The following is a 20,876-nucleotide window of genomic DNA, read 5'->3' as shown; positions in this document are numbered from 1 at the left end:
GACTGCAGCAGTCTATTGCACACGTTGAAGGACCTGAGTCTCCTCAGGAAGAACAGCCTGCTCTGTCCCTTCCTGTAGCGGACCTCCGTGTTGTCCGACCAGTTCAGTTTATTGTTCAGATGTACCCCAAGGAACTTATATGACTCCACCACCTCAACCTCCTCCCCTCGGATGGTGATGGGAATCGGGGGGGGGGCCTCTTCTTGCCCCTCTGGAAGTCCACCACCAGCTCCTTGGTCTTACTGGTGTTGCGTTGGAGGTGGTTGCTGTCGCTCCACCCCACAAAGCTCTCCACCAGGGCTCTATACTCCTCCTCATCATCGTCGGTGATGTAGCTTACGATGGAGGAGTCGTCAGAGAACTTCTGCAGGTGGCACCCGCTTGAGTTGCGGCAGAAGTCTGAGGTATAGAGGGTGAAGAGGAAGGGTGACAGCACAGTTCCTTGGGGGGCGCCGTTGTTGCTCACCAGTATGTCAGACTGACTGTCCTTTAGTCTGACGTACTGCGGTCTCTCAGTGAGGTAGTCCTTGATCCAGGCCACCAAGCCGTGCTCCAGCTGCATCACAGTGGCCGTCACAGCTAGCAGTGACGGCTGGATGGTGTTGGAGAAATCAAAGAACATAATCCTCACTGAGCTGCGAGGCTTCTCCAGGTGCGTGTACGCTCTGTGGATCATATAGATGATGGCGTCCGCCACCCCGATGTTTGCCTAGTATGCAAACTGCAGGGGGTCGAGGGAGTCTTTCACCAGGGGCTTGAGGTGTTGCAGGACCAGTCTCTCAAACGTCTACATGACGTGTGACGTCAGAGCAACTGGCCTGTAGTCGTTGAGGGTGCTGGGTCGTCCCTTCTTGGGCACCGGGACAATGCAGGAGGTCTTCCAGAGCTGGGGCACCCTCTCCAGCCTCATGGAGAGGTTGAAGAGATGTTGGAGCGGTGCTGCCAGCTGCTCCGCACATGCTTTTAGCACCCTGGGATTGGTGTTGTCCGGTCCTCTGGCCTTATTCACACTAATCTTGGAGAGCTGCCTCCTGACCTGGCTGTTAGTGATGTTACTGCTTGACCTTACTCCTAAAACCCACTTCACCCCTGCCCATTTTGACAACCTAGGATGGCTTAGAGTAGACGACAGAGTACAGCAACTTGCAATGGGCCTGGTCTACAAGATACACTACACCACTAAGGTACCCATGTATATGTCGAGGTACTTCCCAAAGGTCAGTGAATACCACGACCACACACCAGAGGGAGTTCCACAAATCATGTGCAACCCAGATTCAGCTCAAACAAGGGGCTAAACACGTTTCGCAATTATGCCACATCAATGTGGAACGCCCTACCCACAGCCGTAAAAAAAACGCTCTCAAAGAGCACCTACGGGAGGCTGCAATTCTAAACTGGCCCCCGTAAATGTCCGATCAATCAATCAATCAATCAATCAATCAATCAGGTACATTTTCTGTTTCAGAACTGAGACCACTAATATAGAATAAAGCACATTTTGTGGGTACACAAAATCAGTCTCCCATTCATTGTCTATGGAGAAGCTCCAGACTTCATACCTGATGACATCACAAGTTTAAGTCTTACTTCTCTGGTTTTTGACTAATGAGTCCAACACTGATCACAAGCAGCCATCTTGTGTGTGCGTAAATACAGGTGTAGATACAGGTGTTATTAATAACATTAATTATGGTCCCATTCCATTTAGGGATGTCACAGCTATGCCAGTGAGACAGCATGCACAATAACTGGCCCTGACACAGATAAATGGGAAAACAATTAATTACACCTGTATTTACCCTGCGATGACATGTCAAAATGGTCAATATGAAAATGGCCAATTAAAGCCCCAGTCCAGAATTATTTTGACCTCATACATGTCATGAAGTTATTCATATGCATCCTTCATGAGTTTAATTTATAGATGAAAACTTCGCTTTTTGGAACTTTCAATCTGTGCCATCCACGTATATATACACGTCTTTGCTCGCCATGTGTTGAACGCCAATCACGTATATATACGTTATTTGGTCCGTTTTCGATTTTAATATTCTATTCAGTGTCACGGACCTCTATGTTACCGTTAAAAGGCATACTGGGACCCAGAGAGTGCAGTACCGGCCAGATCCTGCTAGGTGGCAGTATCGCCCACCCTTTGAAACCCTGTTCCAGACCGCGTGTCACATCTAAACCCCTCTGGGCGGAGCATCTTTTACCAGACAAGTCTAGCGGTTAACCCGATCACATTGGAACGCGTCCATGGCCCCTCGATGCATGTGTTGTGCCGGATTATGTCGGGGACCCGATGGACACCAATACTGGAAATCGCGATCAGACAATCTTTTTGGAATACCCCCGATCAAAGGTAAGGACTATCTGACGTCAATTCCACCTTGATCCTACAATGATTTCATATCGATCCAGTCGATCAATATATGTAGTATTCAAAACGAATGCCGTTGATGACGATCCGAGCATCAAAAAATGACCCCCCCCCCCTTTGATGCATTCATGATGAAACATAATACCTATTATATACCTTTGATTTGGAAACTGTAGCATGTCCAGGCGAGCAGCACGAAGCCACGAACGCATTTAGCAAAAAGCACATAGCGCCCCATAGCGCCGTTTTCAGGAATTAGCCAGGATCACTCAAACTATACAATATTCACAACGGGATAACACACGAACGTATACACGAAAAAATGTATTCTCTTTCACATGTTGAACTGTCTGTTGTTACTGTCAAATGAGCCATAGTATTGTCTCCATAGCTATAATATAGAATATAGATACAGCCCTGCAAACACCGCGACGCACAGTGAAAATGCCTATATAAAAGCGTGGCGCATTTACTACAGGATGAGAATAATAGCTGGCAGAGAAAGAGTTAACCCATTGTAAAAACAATGGGAAATATGTGTTTACAAACAAATATTACATTTTTGTATTTGGTAAAATATTTACCAGCTGTCTTGCACTAGTGACTAGTCCTATCAAGAGCTCAAATCAATTAATCAATTAGAAAATCTAAAAATGTCCCCCATTCCTTTTTTTCCTATCTTGTTTTTTGGTGGTGGGACTACTCATTACGATTATGCATTGGGCCTTTCGCTCACCTTTCTGTCCGTCAAGGCTTGGAGGCGGCCCTTGGCAATGACGACTGTGAGGGAGAGGAGGCTGAGATTGTGATTGGGGTGGGGCTCAGACTTCCTCCTCGCAGCAGCAGGATCGCTGGCTGAGTAGAACTGTGAGTCATCCTCATCAGAATCTGAGTCTATGGGGGGAGGAGAAAGAGAGGAGAGAAAAAGGGAGAGGGGAGAGAAATGAAGAGGAAGAGGGAGTGGGAAGATGGAAATCAGATGTAAAGTTACATATACAGTACAATATATCGATTAGCATTACGACCGACACAACGTATCGTTACTTATGTGCCGTCTTTGCAGTGGAAATGGCAGATGTTCAAAGTCATAACATGTGCACAGTGGCGACTGGTTATTAACTCATTCTGCGCCATCGCTTAATGCGCCAGAGGGCGCTAGTACGCCATCGCGTTAATCAATGGGGAGACTGCGAGATTTGCGAGTGTTTAAAATATATCTTATATTATAGCTATGGGTCTAATACACCCGTCGATTGTCAGTGAGTTGCTTCCAGTCAACATTGTCAAAAGAGATTGTTTTTTCATCCGTACATTTCCGTTTTATACCGTTTTGAATATGAGTAGTTTTGGTGATTCTTAGGCGTCGGTTACACCTTTCGTATCATTTTCGTATCGTCGTCATATGCGTTTCGCTGCGACGTCGTGCGCCTCGAGTCACACTTTCGTTTTTTTTTCGTTTTTGTCACCCGAGCACACTGATGTAGTACACTGCCAAAGCAGTAGGTGGCAAACATGAAGGCAATTTCAACCAATCAGAACTTGAATGTGCCTGCAAAGCAAATGTCAACAAGGCGGCCACCATCTTTTGCCTAGTTACCCAATGCAGCAATTCTTTTTCAGCAAAGCCTAATAAAAGTGCAATAAACAAAACGGATACATTCACTGTGTGTTCTGCCTGTCATTTGTTGATGAAACAAAACTAACATCAACACAAGTGACCACCAAGAGCGGATAGTTTAGTCTAAAAAAAGATCGGTAGCATTGTTAGCTGCATGCTAACGTCAATGGAGTATGCCATTATAACAATATAGCATTGTGGCTAGAAGCTAACGTTAGCTCACGCTACTTAGCCAGCACCAAAACTGATGATATCGCGAGCTATCAGTAGTTAGATAACATTAGAGACAACGCTGTGTGTATTAAACAAAGGTGAATAGATGACTGGGCCATTTTGTTTAATGCTTGTTAAGTTGAAAGAGGAGCTCTGAGCTAACAGGGTCTGAATCCTGATAGCTCACGTTAGCCAGCTGCTCATGCAATCGGTAATGCTAGCAGAATGAATGGATGTAAACTTTATTTAACATATTGCATATGGGTACAATACAATACGGCTCAATACAAACAATTGTTAAGGGAATGCAGACTGTTGTAGCTTGGACTGGGGTCCTTATAACAATAACTTGACAACACATGGTAGCTGAAGCTATTTGGGACACGGAGCTATGTCCCAAACACACACACTGTTGTCACCGGAAGGGCACGCAGATGGTATCTACTGCGCATGGGCGTTTTCGCAACAACGGCTCCGTGCTGACTACACGCTGTTGTCGACGCGTTTTTTTTGCGTATCTCCAAACGCAAACACAAGGCTTGTTCGAGATGGGATAGGCGGACGCAGATCTGCGCAGGTTTCACTACTGCCTCGCCAAGCGCGTTGCATGACGGTTAGAATGTTGTCCGACTTGCTCTGAAAATCTGATGAGGCGAGGCGTGGAACTCCCGCGGGAGCGAGCCACAAGCAGCCTTCAGAGCGAGGCGCCACAGTACCTCTCACTCGGCTGCTCCCGGCTGGGAAGCGACTTGCTATGGTCGGGCAAAGCGCCTATTGGCTCAGAAAAGTTGTCAGTCACCAGCCACGTGACAGCCAGGGAGTTATGAGACGTTTGATTGATTGATTGATTGAAAACTTTATTATGTTATGCGTTATCAATCATCATATCATCATGATAAACTTCAAGCTGTCAGACACACACATACACACATGCGTCGTCTGTTTTGCCTCAATACTGTATATATAATTCTGTTTTGCCTCAATATACACAGTATACATATATATATTGATGCAAAACAGAATTATTCAGCAGTGTGTTGTGTGTGCGTGCGGCCAGGGAGCGCGCAACAAGATGGTATACATTATGGTATATGAATAGTATATTCCACTATAGCAGTATATGGTGTGCTGTACATTTTAATCTGATCTAATTTTGCACACGGCCATCGCATTATAATGAGCTGGACAGGTGTGTAATGTGTGTGTGGTGACGTGAAAGCGTATCTGCCATGCGAGACTAGGCGAGAGGCTCTCGTGAAATCGGCAGTGTCCGCCTTTTTAACTCCTCCCCCGGCTTCACTCGGCTACTCTCGTCTACTAGTCGAGGCGAACCGAAATCCATCTCGAACAAGCCTACAATTTAGCGTTTCAGCCGTATCCACAAAAAAACGCCAAAAAACGCATTTCTGTGTAATAGGGACATGAAACGTCGTCAAAAACGTATAAAAAAAACGCCAGGAATACACTAGTCTAACCATGGCCTTAGTAATCCCAGAAAAAGACGCGATAATAGCCCTTTAGTGGAATACACTAAACACGTTGTCATTTCGCCTGATTAACGAATCTTCCTGAAATCAATGCTAGATTATCATTATTATCCTTCCTCATGCATACATGAAATGGCCCTTGTAGCGTGGCACTCGCCCCGCCACCTCCTGCACTCAACGGTAAACAGCCACACACACACACACAGACAGCCACGATCGATCGCGGTAGAAAAAAATATCAGATCAATGTAAGATTTTATATATAGAGTCCTTACCTGGTATCTGATGTAATGCAAAAGAAATAATCCAATTATCTGATCGCCATTCCAAATACTGCTCGTGGAGGTCCGTCCCACATTGCCCGGCATTGCATATGAAGGGGGGAGGCGTAGGCGGCAGTATTTGCCCTTTTGCAAGCTCAGACCCATTCCCAATGATAACATCAGGCTGGATGGATGAAAAATGAATGGATATAGCTAATAAAATAAATAACGATTAAAACCCGACTTTTCTCGTGATTGGTGCTGAACGGTTGGCGAGTTAACTCGACTTTTTCCGTGATTGGCACAGAATGAGTTAAGGGCAGAGCCCCACCTAGTGTCACCAAAAGGAACTGCAGACAAATGGTATTCATTCTTAACACTTTGTCAGCCCGCCCCCTGAATGCCCATCACGAGAATTCTCGTTTTATTTTTTTTATTAGCAATCTGAATTCATATTTCATCAACCGAGTCTAAAGCGAAAAAAGCGCCCTGTATCGTCTCCCAGATGGTAATGCACCCTTTTGGATTGGACTCAATGAAAATGGATGAGAAAAAAAAACTCCGGAATCCACATTTCACTTCTCACGCATGTAACCGGAGCCGATCAGATTCATTCTGGACCCTCAGCACAGCGTGTAATATGTGTTTTACAGTATACGCGTTGGATCAATAAAATGATCGATTTTTGGAATGGCGATCAGGAATTGGAATAATCCATTTGGATACCATCTGATCTCAGGTAAGGAATCTATTTTACCAGTCTTAGGATAATCAGACCCGTTTTCACAGAGATATAAGCTTTTCTCCTATAATGTGATATGGCTGTTTGACTGTAAGAGCGATCAGGAACTGAGAGAATAGATTTTCAGCGCGCGGCACCAGCGTGCACACGTACACATATACTATCGATAATCTAGCGTTTATTTGAAAACGATTCATAAATAGGCCGAAAAATGACAACGTTCTAGAATATAGACCACCCGCATTTCATTGTATACTTGTATGCCGTGACAAATAAAACTCTTGACTTGACTTGACTTGACTACATTTACATTTACATTTAGTCATTTAGCTGACGCTTTTATCCAAAGCGACTTACAAGTTCTGTGCGACAAGACAGCAAGAAGGGTATAACTCTATCAGCTGAGTAACAATGTTCATCAAAGTGTTGCGTGTTACAGTGTAGGTTAGTTTATTAGGACAAGTGCATGACAGTAAGGTTAGTCGGGGTTAGATTTTTTTTTTTTTTTTTTTATATCATTTCAGATAATGGTTGAAGAAGTGAATCTTTAGTCGACAGCGAAAGATTGGACGGGATTCGGCTGTCCTAACTGGGATGGGTAGTTCATTCCACCATTGTGGGGCAAGGACTGAGAATAGGCGGCTTCTGACTATTACAGTACAGGGCGATTATCATGGAATCTTTTTTTTTTCGTGAAAACGAGGGCTTTTCAAAATGCTATAAACGGAAATGAACCGATAAAAAAACAATCCGCTTCGACAATGTTGACTGGAAATGAGTCATTGATAAGCGACGGGTAGATTAGACACATAGCCATAATTTAAAACATAGATTAAGCGATATTAATGCTAACATTGAAGTGGATGGTGGGCATTCAAGCACTAAATGTGCGCCCCCTGCTGGGCACTGAAAGTGTTAAAGATTTGCCTATTATTTGCTCAAATGTATTATGTATGGCTATAGCATCTTACTAAATTGCATATACATTTTATTAGTATTTTAGTTCATGTCATCTCTCTGCCTTGCTGTTTCAGACTGCGATCTTCTCCCGATCGTTAGGTCTAAAATAGCACGAGTGGGGCTAGCCCGTCTCTATCAATGCAGGGTGTACTGTACGTGGGAAAATCCAATCATTCACAGTAGACCACATACATTTTATGGCAAATGGGGCTCGAAGCCCCTAGCCCCAAGTGTACAACGTCATTTCGTATTTCAAAGTTGATTGGCTGGCACCAACATTACAGTCGGTAAAGAAGCCTTTCATTGCTAACGGCAGCTACTGTAAACTACCTAGCTAGTGACGTTACGTGAAAATGAACAAGGTGGATTATTTACTCTAGCACAGGTTTGAAATCCTGAATTTGGAGAACATATAAATCAAACATCTGGGTCCACACCAGCCACTGGATATCGTTATAACTCAAACGGCTTGCAAAGGTAACTGTGGGTTTAACGTTGAGTGGTTCTCGAAGAAGAAGTGGCTAACGGCTAGCATAGAAAATAACACACTCTTCTGTTTTCCCTGTCTGCTGTATGGTGGAGATGGCACCTGGTCCAAGACCGGTTACAAAGATTTAAAACATCTTTCTGAGACGGTAGTAAAACACGAGAGCAGTGGGAGTCATCTGGACAATGCTGTAAAATTAGGCTTACTTGGAATGGTAAACGTCACAGCCCAAATTGACACTGCATACAAGCGCTCCATCGAGCTGCATAACAAACAGGTGGAGGAAAACAGGTATGCGCTAGGTCGGATCATAACATGCATTAAACTGTGTGGAAAATGTGAAACAGCACTGCAGGACTCTCTGAATCCGGGAATATTCAGATGCATTTTCAAGATTATGTGCGAGGGCGATTCGAGGCTTCAAGCTCAGAGGCACTATGACGCTCAGTCCATATTCAAAAGGGACATCCAGTACTGTACAAGACATCATTTATCACCATACACGCAGACGAAACAACGATGTCTCTTGTAAATCACAAATGGTGATTGTGCTGCGCTACATGTTGTTACAGTGACAGAGGTTTTTTGGAGTTTGTTGAAGTGAAAGATAAAACTGGACGCGGCCTCTCCAATATTATCAAGGGTGTGCTGGAACCACTGAATCTGGGAGACAAGCTCAGACATATGATGGTGCGACTGTAATGAGTGGGAACGTCCGTGGGGTACAGACGCTAATGAAAGAGACGTACCCACATGCCCAGTTTGTTCACTGCCACGCCCATCAACTGAACGTGACCTTACAGCAACTGTTCTGCGAGAGTGAGCGTCCTGATATTTTTTTTGTGCAGATTTGACTGCTTTTGCAACATTTTTCTCTGGCGCTCCCCAAAACGTGTCACGGCTCTTTCAGAGGCAACACAGAAAGACATTCCAAGGCCACCAGCAACGTGATGGAACTTTAAAAGTAGAACTGTCAATGCCGTTTGGGAGTACCGTGCTGCACTGCTCCAGTGTATGGAGGCCATACGCACACAACCAGGGTGGGATGAGGCCACCATAAGTGAGGCGTACGGCCTGTCAAAGAAACTCCAGGACAGAGAATTTCTGCAGCTGCTGGAATTATTTCCCTTGCTTATGCCAGAGGTGGATGTTTTATACAACACTCTGGAAAAACAGAGCATAGATGCACCTGCTATTGGGAGTACGCTCAGCCATTTCACAGAGAATGTCCAGGATATGCGGCAGAAAACGGATGAATTGGCCGCCATCGTTCATGATGGAACAACAGACGAGCCAGGCCGACAAGTAACCAACACAGGACTGGTGATGAAGGAGGCATGTGACATCGTCATCTCTCAAGTGGAAGAGAGGTTTTCACAGAGTGACCACCTGATCGCTGCAAAGCTGGTTGACATCTCACTCTTCACACAATTTATCCTGTCATTCCCTACATCCGAGTTTGACTGTGCTGTGAAATGATGGCCTATAGAACACGAGGAAAAGTTGAAGTCTGAGCTACTCACTCTGTACCGCCACGCTGAGCTTCATACCAGTAAGATGGCCCTGTCTCTGTTAACATCCATCCATGAGAACAACCTAGAAGAGGCATTTACTGAGACTGTCAGTCTGCTGAAAATCCTCATAACAACTCCTATGATGACATCTGAGTCAGAGAGGACCTTTTCCACCTTAAAGAGGATTAAAAACGCGGCTGGGTGGCGCAGCGGAGATTGCGCTTGTCACCAATGCAAGAGACTCCGGTCTCGAATCCGGGTATCAGCATTGCCTCCAGCTTGGGCCAGCCGTCATACTAACTAGTTTGGCCGAGTTAGCGGGAGGGAAGTCGATGGGGTGGTAATCTGGCGTTGTGGACAGCGACTCCTACAGGTCAGGTCAGGGCGCCTGCACAGCAAAAGACACTGCCTAGGAAGTGGGTGAAGGCAGTGTGACCTCCCACGCGTTACACTTCACCAATGAGAGTCCGCGCTGTCAGGTGAAAAGAGAGCCGCTGGCTGTCTCTGCATGTGTCGGAGGAAGCATGTGGTAGACCTCAGGGCTCCCTTGACCGACCAGTAGGGGGCACATGCGCACAACGACCAGGTAGGGGAGGGGGGAATTGGCATAACGACTAAATTGGGATGGGAAGAAAAGCACAGAAAATCAGGCAGAGAAAAAAAGCATTATAAAGAAAATGTAAAATAAGTGGCGGTCAGGTGGCGTAGCGGAGATTGTGCTTGTCACCAATGCAAGAGGGTGCAGTCTCGACTCCCGGAGAGTCAGCATTGCCTTGGCTCGGGCTGATCGCTATACTAACTCGTTTGGCTGAGTTAGGGGGAGGGGAGCCGTGGGTGGGTCCTGGGCGTTGTGGACAGCGACCCCTACAGTTCGGTCGGGGCGCCTGCTCAGCGAAGGTAGGATCTGGTGAGAGGTAGTGCGGCCTCCCACACGTTACACTCTCCCAGTGAGAATCTGCGCGGCCAGGCTGGCTGCTGGCTGGCTGCACATGCGTCGGAGGAAAGCATGTGACAGTCTCCGGCCTCTCTGACCATCAGTAGGGGAAAGTGCGCAACAACCAGGAAGGGGGTTGGGAATTGGCATAACTACTAACAGTGGGATGGGAGAAAAATCGGAAAAAGATAATAATAAAAAAAAAAAAAAAAAAAGGTTTGCCACAGAAGCAAATCGCGCGTCTTGCGTTCCAGTTTATGTGGAGAACAAATAGTTTGTTTGTTTGTTTTGTTTGGGGTGGAAAAAGAAGCCTTATTTACGTTGCGGTTTTGAATCACCAAAAAGGTGATTGATTTTGTTTTGGAGAAGGAGAACGAAGCCCGCAGTTGACTGAAAGAGTTGCGGTTATATAATTTGTTGGTGTTTTATTTTTCTTTATTATTATTATTTCCATTGAATGACAGCCAGGACCAGTGGTGAGTCATATTTGAGAGTTATAATTGTTTCTCTGCATTGTTTACATGTGTAAGTTGAAGGCTTACTGACAGCGGGTTGTTCCCCACTATAGCCCGCCCTTCCAGCATCAGTGAGGGGCAGGTGTTAGAATGGAGTAGAAGGGAAAAAACGTCTCACCCAATCTGAAGGCCGACTTGCAAAGCTGGAACTCATCGTCATGGTGATTGCGGTGGGTGTGGTCTGAGGGGGGTGGAGGGGGAGGGGGCTCCCACATCAACAGGTCATTGTTGATCCTACGGGAGGGAAAATGGGAGAAAATCAAGTCACTTTGCTGTGGTTTCTGACATGTTACACACAGCTCTTTGCTGTGGTTTCTGACATGTTACACACAGCTCTTTGCTGTGGTTTCTGACATGTTATACACGGCTCTTTGCTGTGGTTTCTGACATGTTATACACGGCTCTTTGCTGTGGTTTCTGACATGTTACACATGGCTCCTTGCTGTGGTTTCTGACATGTTATACACGGCTCTTTGTGTGAGAGCTTTGTTTTGGGAGAATTTCAACCCGATACTGTTTTTACTGATGCCCTGTTTTAGCTAGTTACTACTGATCCTGATATTTTAAGTACCAGTGTTTGACTATCTCTAGGACAAGATTTAGCATGTTACCTGTTATATATGCTCTGGAAGGCCTGTTTACTAGGCAGCCGGATGTAAGCTAGAGGCATGCTGATGTCCACCACACACTGACACTGAGACACACACTGGGCCTGGAACTGCTGCATCTCTGCTGGGTCTGCTGGGATCACCATCTGGAGCAGGAGGAGAGGAGAGGAGAGGAGAGGAGAGGAGAGGAGAGGAGAGGAGAGGAGAGGAGAGGAGAGGAGAGGAGAGGAGAGGAGAGGAGAGGAGAGGAGAGGAGAGGAGAGGAGAGGAGAGGAGGGGAGGAGTTGGCATTGCATTACAGCCTGGACAACTTCATGAGGTGCTTTTGAGTCTCAAACACAGATATGCATGTCAAATGGAATAGGACTACTTCCTGGAAACTTTATTTCACAATTAAGAAACTGTTGTGGATAATCTTAGATTACCTGATACTGATGCCCTGAAGAGTCAAGATCAATAAATAACAAGTTAAAATTACTGTGTTTGTGTGTGTGTATATATATGGCGGTTGTCCTCTGTATGTCCTCATTAGCCGTCCGGTTGGCTGACTTTGCATTGCGTTTCACTGGGGAATGTAATTAATGAAGCTTAACAGCATCTGCTCTACACTTCCTGTTTAGAAAAGTAGAAACCCCCCAAAGTCAGCATGAGGACTGGCACAGATAGGAGGGACAGACTACCATGTCAACTACAAAACCCAGGTATGATGGAGTAAGATGTGCGCCCCTGTGTGTATGTGTGTGTGTCTCTGTGTGTGTGTGTGTGTGTGTGTGTGCGTGTGTGTCTGTGTCTGTGTCTGTGTGTGTGTGTGTGTGTGTACCTCCTCGGTCTCGAACATGGTGCGGTTGGAGGAGAAGGGGGAGCTGGTCTTGTCGCGGAGGTCACAGGGGCTCTCGAAGGACATGGTCGCCAGGTCCCGGGCCAGACCCAGTCCCAGCCCGCCCAGACTTTGGACCTCCCCTCCACTGACACGTACCACGATCCTGAGAGGAGCACCAGGGTGGGGGGGGGGGACAATCAGCTTGAGCTCTGCAGACTACAGGATAGCTAGATGAAGGTCACAATTCAGTGTTTCCCACACAGAGACGTTACTTGTGTGGCTCAGCCACATAAATGTTTACCCCACCAAATTAAACTCATACTGGCCAGTGTATTTACCATAGTGTATTTATACTTGTATCATTGAACATAATAATACTGTACATAAATCAGATTACTATATTTACTCAGTAGCTTTCTCAGATGTCGTCCAGAACCTGCGGCCCACAACATGTCCCTCAGAGAGCATTCCCTCCCGTCTTTTTCAAAGACGTTTTTAGTACCGTGGGCTCTATTGTTCTTTTACTGATAAATACCTGCCTCAGCTCAGGCTGTGTTCCAGCTGCTTTTAAACATGCTGTAGTGCAGCCTCTTATTAAAAAGAACAACCTGTACCCGTCTGTATATGTCTACCAAACCATCATCAACATCACAGTCATCATCACCATCACCACTCACCTGGGCAGGGAGTCATGGCTCTTCTTCACTCTGATACAGGGGAAAGAGCCTCCCTCCCAGCCCTCGTACGACCCTAGGGAGAGACACAAAACACCAGAGACATTATGGAGTGTACTGATATGCGTTTGTGTCTGGAGGTAGCTATATGTTGTCTTGGCCATGAGAGGATTTGACAAAACGGCAGCATCTTTCCATCTATTACCCAGAAGGTTTAGCGTATGTGTATGTGGACATCCCTCTCACCGTGCAGGTCTGTGAAGGAGGCCTCCAGCAGCTGTGTGAGGCAGGGGGCCGGGGGTTGTCCCGGGGCTGACGGGGCCAACGACTCTGCCAGGAGGTCCGGGGCCTCCTGGTGCTTCAGTTCCAGCTCCATCAGTTCCAGCACCAGGGTCTCCCCCCGGACCACCCGCTGGGCTGCGGGCCGGCGCTCTGGGAGGGGCCGCAGGTCCGGGACGGGGAAACGGAGCCTGAGGACGGCGTGGGGGGAGAGGAGGGAGAAGGAGGAGCGCAGCTCGCTGTTCTGGGTCTGGGAGGAGAGAGGGAGAGAGACGGAGGAGAAAGGAGATTAAAAAAGAAGCATGCGGGGACTGCCACCGTGGGCTATGCATGGCAACTTGTGGTCACTCACTCAGTCATGGACGATCTGGCAGGTAGTTTAGTAGGACATTTAATAGGATGTTTAGTGGAATGTTCAGTAGGATATTTAGTGGAATGTTTAGTGGGACGTTTAGTAGGATGTTTAGTGGAATGTTTAGTGGGACATTTAGTGGAATGTTTAGTGGGACATTTAGTGGAATGTTTAGTAGGACATTTAGAGGGACATTTAGTTGGACACAGGCTCAGATAATGTACATGCTTCTAGCAAATTCCACAACTGGCTGAGCCAGAGTTGTGCCGTAGGTCTGGACGGTTATTCAGCAACCTCTTGCTTCACAGTTATCTGGGAGATGCCCAGTACAACCACAGTCCGACACTGTTGGCCACTGAACACTGAACTCCACTGTAGCAGTTGTGTGTGTGTGCGTGTGTGTGTGTGTGTGTGTGTGTGTGTGTTGTGTGTGGTGTGTGTGGTGTGTGTGTGTGTGTGTGTGTGTGTAACCTACTTGTGTGTGTACAGGTCCTGCAGTCTGTGTAGGACAGTGGCTGAAGGCCTTGCTGAGGCTCTGTAGCCTACTGAGAATGTCCAAGTCCAGCTCAGCACTCAGCTCCGCCAGCTCCACCCGAACCACACTGTCCCTACACACCACCCTCTGTCTGCCCTGGAGAGAGAGAGAGACACACACACACTTTATTCATGTACACATTTTACACACAGGCAAGCAATGTAAATGCGTTGAGATATTCAGAGACATCTCAGTTTACATATGTGCTCTATTGACAATCAGGCAATGTTATAGGACTGATATGCACAGCCGCCATTTTGACTGGTCAAAGATAGAAAAAAAGATTTTTATGAATGTACATGATGTAGCCACTGTCTCGCTAGTGTGTGTGTGTGCGGGCGTGTATGTGTCTAAGGTTACCTTACGCAGGTGTTTCTCTGTGAGGTCATAGTGGAGCTGAGCACAGGGTCTGGCTGTGGCTCCTACTGTGAACATACCTGCTCTCTGAAACTGGAGCAACTAGAGAGAGAGAGAGCGAGAGAGAGAGAGAGAGAGAGAGAGAGAGAGAGAGAGAGAGAGAGAGAGAGAGAGAGAGAGAGAGAGAGAGAGAGAGAGAGATGGATGGAGAGAGATAGATGGAGAGAGAGGGGGGGGGCAGTGATGTTAGCTTGCAGCACTCTAATCTATTGGACCACTCATTATGGCGACAGATAGACAGTCAGTCAGACAGACAGACCTCGCTGTATTGTGGCGTGCTCCCCTCCCACAGACACTCCAGCAGCTCCAATCTGCTGAAGGAGAGGTCGGAGGTCACGGCCCGGCTGTGGCGACCCCCGCTACGCATCTCACAGGCCACCTGCACCGCTGCCGCCGTTAGCCTGGGAGAGAGAGATGGAGAGAGGGAACAATGGAGAGAGGAGGGAGGGATAGAGAGAGGGAGAAGAGGAAGGGAGTGGGAGAGAAGAGGAAAGGAGAGAGTGGAGAGAGAAGACTTTAAGTTGAGAGATACATTTCTAAATAGGACAGCAAATCTGTGTGTGTGTGCTGAGGTGTGGGCAGGCCTTATATATGTGTGTGTGTGTATACCTGAGGTGTGAGTGTGGGCAGCCCTTTGTGTGTGCGTGTGTGTGCGTGTGTGTGTGTGTGTGTGTGTGTGTGTATACCTGAGGTGTGAGTGGGCAGCCCTTTGTGTGTGTGTGACTTGTGTATACCTGAGGTGTGAGTGTGGGCAGGCCTCGTGTGTGTGTGTGTGTGTGTGTGTGTGTGTGTGTGTGTGTGTGTGTGTGTGTGTGTGTGTGTGTGTGTGTGCCTGAGGTGTGAGTATGTGGCATACCTGAGGTGTAAGTGTGGGCAGGCCTTGTATACAGTATGTGTGTGTTTATGTGTATACCTGAGGTGTGAGTGTGGGCAGGCCTTACACGTGTGTGTGTGTGTGTGTGTGTGTGTGTGTGTGTGTGTGTGTGTGTGTGTGTGTGTGTGTGTGTGTACCCGAGGTGTGAATGTGGGCAGGCCTTACACATGTATGCGTGTGTGTGTGTGTGTGTGTGTGTGTGTGTGTGTGTGTGTGTGCGTGTATACCTGAGGTGTGCGTGTGGGCAGGCCTGTGTGTGTGTGGGCAGGCCTGTGTGTGTGTGTGTGTGTGTTTGTGTACATCTGAGGTGTGTGTGTGTGTGTGTGTGTGTGTGTGTGTGTGTGTGTGTGTGTGTGTGTGTGTGTGTGTGTGTGTGTGTGTGTGTGTGTGTGTTTGTGTATACCTGAGGTGTGAGTGTGGGCAGGCCTTGGTGAAGCTCCCTCTCAGATGCTGGAAGTCTCTCTGGCTAAACATGCTGTCCTTGAAGAAGGCCAGCTCCCGGAAGAACAACTGGGACACCTGAGCCAATGAGGACTCTCCATCAGGCCCTGGGGGCGGGTCCTGCTGCAGCAGGGTTAGGGTGAGCCCGCCCAGCGACAGTCGCATCAACGCATCAGGTTTCAAGGGTTCTGATTGCCCGCTACGCCCTGGAGGGAAGTAGGACGAGAGTTTTTTCCTGTGATGTCACGTTGGGATATTTTCAAATGTGAGAAACATAAAAGATGAAAACGAATTAGCTAATAACTAACTAATAAAGAGACAAAGCACTGCCATAGTTTTGAAAGGAGAAATCTGTAATGCTAAAGATGATGGCAACAACTAAACTACTTGCTACAAAACAAATATTCATATTTTATATTTCCTATTTTAGGGATTTTGAGATATTGGAAGTAGTATGTTAGCATTAGTTTGCAATGGTAGTGGAGGTCAATGGGGGCATGAAGCACGTTTCTGAAAGATTCCATTATTAACAAGCCCATTGACTTCCACTGGCATTAACAAAATGCTAACGTTTTCTGCTACCAATCTCACTATCAAAAAACTAAAGAAAATAAGCAATTGTGTGAGTGCTTTTGAGATGGACTCAAAGACAGGTGGACCATCCCTTTAAAAAGGTAGGAAGGAAAACCATCATACAGACTGGGAGGTGACTTTAAAGGGTAGCCAACATGACCCCTGACCCCAACATGAGCCTTGAACTGAAACACTAGAGACATGCAGTGTTACCTCTGCTGAACTGAAGCACTAGAGAGACATGCAGTGTTACCTCTGCTGAACTGAAGCACTAGAGACATGCAGTGTTACCTCTGCTGAACTGAAGCACTAGAGACATGCAGTGTTACCTCTGCTGAACTGAAGCACTAGAGAGACATGCAGTGTTACCTCTGCTGAACTGAAGCACTAGAGACATGCAGTGTTACCTCTGCTGAACTGAAGCACTACAGAGACATGCAGTGTTACCTCTGCTGAACTGAAGCACTAGAGAGACATGCAGTGTTACCTCTGCTGAACTGAAGCACTAGAGAGACATGCAGTGTTACCTCTGCTGAACTGAAGCACTAGAGAGACATGCAGTGTTACCTCTGCTGAACTGAAGCACTAGAGAGACATGCAGTGTTACCTCTGCTGAACTGAAGCACTACAGAGACATGCAGTGTTACCTCTGCTGAACTGAAGCATTAGAGAGACATGCAGTGTTACCTCTGCTGAACTGAAGCACTAGACTAGAGACATGCAGTGTTACCTCTGCTGAACTGAAGCACTAGAGACATGCAGTGTTACCTCTGCTGAACTGAAGCACTAGAGAGACATGCAGTGTTACCTCTGCTGAACTGAAGCACTAGAGAGACATGCAGTGTTACCTCTGCTGAACTGAAGCACTAGAGAGACATGCAGTGTTACCTCTGCTGAACTGAAGCACTAGAGAGACATGCAGTGTTACCTCTGCTGAACTGAAGCACTAGAGAGACATGCAGTGTTACCTCTGCTGAACTGAAGCACTACAGAGACATGCAGTGTTACCTCTGCTGAACTGAAGCACTACAGAGACATGCAGTGTTACCTCTGCTGAACTGAAGCACTACAGAGACATGCAGTGTTACCTCTGCTGAACTGAAGCACTACAGAGACATGCAGTGTTACCTCTGCTGAAATGAAGCACTAGAGAGACATGCAGTGTTACCTCTGCTGAACTGAAGCACTAGAGAGACATGCAGTGTTACCTCTGCTGAACTGAAGCACTAGAGAGACATGCAGTATTACCTCTGCTGAACTGAAGCACTAGACTAGAGACATGCAGTGTTACCTCTGCTGAACTGAAGCACTAGACTAGAGACATGCAGTGTTACCTCTGCTGAACTGAAGCACTAGACTAGAGACATGCAGTGTTACCTCTGCTGAAATGAAGCATTAGAGAGACATGCAGTGTTACCTCTGCTGAAATGAAGCACTAGAGAGACATGCAGTGTTACCTCTGCGGCCGCTACTCTGGGGCAGACTGGACAGAGATCCTGCTACAGGATAACGCCTGGGACAGCCCACCATTCCCTGAGGATAAAAACACAACATATACTAGGGCTGGGCGATATAACGATAACGATAAATATCGCGATATATTTTAATAATCGATATCGAATATCGAAATTTAAAAAAAAATTGAAAAGTCGTTTTTCTTTTTTTTTTTTTTTTTTTTTTTAATAATACTTTTTTTTTTACCTGCAACAGGGCAGTTTTAAAACCAGAGACAGTGGACAGACTTGTCTTTCTTGCCTGCAACTTAAAGTAATGGCTTTGCTTGTCCAAATGACAATACTGACCAAATTCAGATTTCTTTTTCTCTTGTCCATTTATTTTGTTTGCTTTCTAATTTAAAATACATTTTGAAACCGTCTGTACACAGTAGGATAGGTGTGCTAGCAGAACTAGACTCCAGTCACGAGTCAGTGCACATGTGCGGTGGTTTGTCCACCAAAAAAGCGCCAAAAGATCGAAAATAAACTAGCAGAGCCAGAACTGTTCAACTCCTCTGGAGCCACAGCCAGCAGAGAAGCCGGTTTACTTTAGCTTTTAAACCAGCTGCAGCCTGAGAACTGGAGTGTGAGGGGATGTAACACTAAAGATGGCGGCAATGACAAAGAATTGCTGCAAAATAAACATACATCTGTTGTTAAAAAGAAAAAAAAAAAAATGTTTTTTTTTTTTTTTAATTTTTTTTATACTTATAGCAATTCGATAATTATCGATATCGAGAAATAAAATAAAATTATCATATCGTTATCGCGATATGATTTTTTTCCATATCGCCCAGCCCTAACATATACCATTATCATCAACCCTAACACAACATATTACCATTATTATCAACCCTAACACAACATATACCATTATTATCCACCCTAACTGTTAACACATTGGATGCCACGGACGCTATAAGTCGTTAGTTCATGCCGACCTTTGAGTGCCCCCGACGCTATATAGCGTCTGTTTGCAGTTTTTTTTTAAATTTATTGGCGATTTGAATTCATCAATCGAGCCTCGGGTTAGTCTCTCTGAGCTCAATTGGGAAGATACCGCCCCCTATCGTCTCTCCCTGTGTAACTGCATCCCATTACTTCAGACTGATGCAGGGGGAGTGGTCAGTTTCCTCATTTTATTTTTCCGTCAAGGCATCTGAAGAGACCAAGTGATCGCCGGCCCTCAGAACAGCGTGGATTATGTATTTACAGTACCAACGCTGTAATCAATAAGCGTGATCGATATTTGGAATGGCGATCAGGAATTGGAATAATCTTTTTGGATAACATCTGGTCTCAGGTAAGGAATCTATTTTACCAGTCTTAGGATAATCAGACCCGTTTTCACTGAGATATAAGCTTTTTCCCTATACGTGTGTGTGTGCGCTGTGATTCCTGATGAGGAAATGAGAGAATCGATTTTTCAGCCCGCCTCTATAGCGTGCATAAGTACACATATACTATCGATAATCTAGCGTTTATTTGAAAACTATTCATAAATAGGCCGAAAAATTACAACGTTTTTGTGTATTCTAGAATATTCCAGTAAATGCTGTTTATCACGGAATCTATATATTTTCCTTGAAAACGAGGGCTTTTCAAAATGCTATAAAACTAAAATGAACCGATAAAAAAACAATCCGTTTCGACAATGTTGACTGCAAACAAGTCATTGATAAACGACAAGCAGATTAGACACATAGCCATAATTTAGGAGAGAGAATATGCGTTCACAACGCTATCATTGAAGTGGGTGCTGACATCCAACGGGGTTTCCAATGTTAAATGGCTGGCACTCAAACTGTTAAGAGAGGCAATGAAAGATATGACTGGTTTCATTAGGATTATAACATGATAATTACGTAAAGTACGTAGGTAAATACCTTTTAATTCTGGCAAAGTGGTGTTTAGTCTTTTAGATTGAATCTGTATTAGACAGACATTTCACTCCATTTCTGTATGAGCCCAAGGCCTGTGCGAGATAGCCCCGCCTTGTCTCTCCTACGTTACTGCACTAAGAGCAGCCTTCACTTACCCAATTCCAGGAATATGATTTATAGATATAATTTATGCAGTTACTGGTAAAGGAGATAGTGAATGAAAAATATTAAAGATATTTCCACTACTCTAAATCAAGAAAAAAAAGGAATGCTGATGAGTATCTTTTGTCAGCGGACATGGTGGTCATGTCAGTTTAACGACACAAATAAGTTACTGACACACAACACTGTTATTGAAACCAGGGCAGTATTCGCTCCTCATTCATTCCTTATGCAAAACAGCCCACACATTTAGGCCATTTATCATTCTTATGTATGAATAATTCATTAGATGATAGACTTTAGAAATAAAATCTTGAACATGGGCCAATTTAAATTTTTTAGAAGAGACGTGAGCATTTTTTAAAGATTAGTTTCTGACGCTCATAAGTATTATGTTTAAATTGTTTCTGCTCTATAAAGCTGATTTTGTTTTCAGAACATCACACAAATATTAGATTAGATTACAGACAACTAAATCTTATGGGCAGCTTACATATTAGTCTACAGGCTTCATAAAAAGAACACACCTGATTTAGCAGGAGGGAGAATGTGGGGTGTGTGCAAAGGCCTCTACACTCTTAACAGAAAGGGTGCTAAATAGCACTAAAAATGGTTCCTCGGCTCATAATCATCTACAGGCTGC

The 20,876-nt window shown here is 45.6% G+C and overlaps 1 protein-coding gene across 1 annotated transcript in view; it reads right to left on the bottom strand.

Annotated features, from left to right (window-relative positions):
* atg2a (autophagy related 2A) overlaps nt 1-20,876 on the bottom strand; it is a 112,823-nt gene that overhangs the window by 51,372 nt on the left and 40,575 nt on the right. The window contains exons 10-20 of the mRNA XM_084332542.1: nt 18,150-18,225; nt 16,082-16,325; nt 15,064-15,205; nt 14,748-14,846; nt 14,328-14,483; nt 13,468-13,750; nt 13,225-13,297; nt 12,548-12,710; nt 11,731-11,873; nt 11,238-11,353; nt 3,123-3,280 (exon numbers count right to left, since the gene is read on the bottom strand). Coding sequence (XP_084188668.1) covers nt 3,123-3,280; nt 11,238-11,353; nt 11,731-11,873; nt 12,548-12,710; nt 13,225-13,297; nt 13,468-13,750; nt 14,328-14,483; nt 14,748-14,846; nt 15,064-15,205; nt 16,082-16,325; nt 18,150-18,225 — 1,653 coding nt within the window. The remainder of the gene's footprint in view (nt 1-3,122; nt 3,281-11,237; nt 11,354-11,730; nt 11,874-12,547; nt 12,711-13,224; nt 13,298-13,467; nt 13,751-14,327; nt 14,484-14,747; nt 14,847-15,063; nt 15,206-16,081; nt 16,326-18,149; nt 18,226-20,876) is intronic.

The sequence above is a fragment of the Notolepis coatsorum genome (assembly GCF_963971535.1).
Source record: "Notolepis coatsorum genome assembly, chromosome: 16".
NCBI lineage: Eukaryota > Metazoa > Chordata > Actinopteri > Aulopiformes > Paralepididae > Notolepis > Notolepis coatsorum.
Note: the sequence above shows the minus strand (reverse complement) of the source record. Positions and strands in the feature narration are given on the sequence as shown.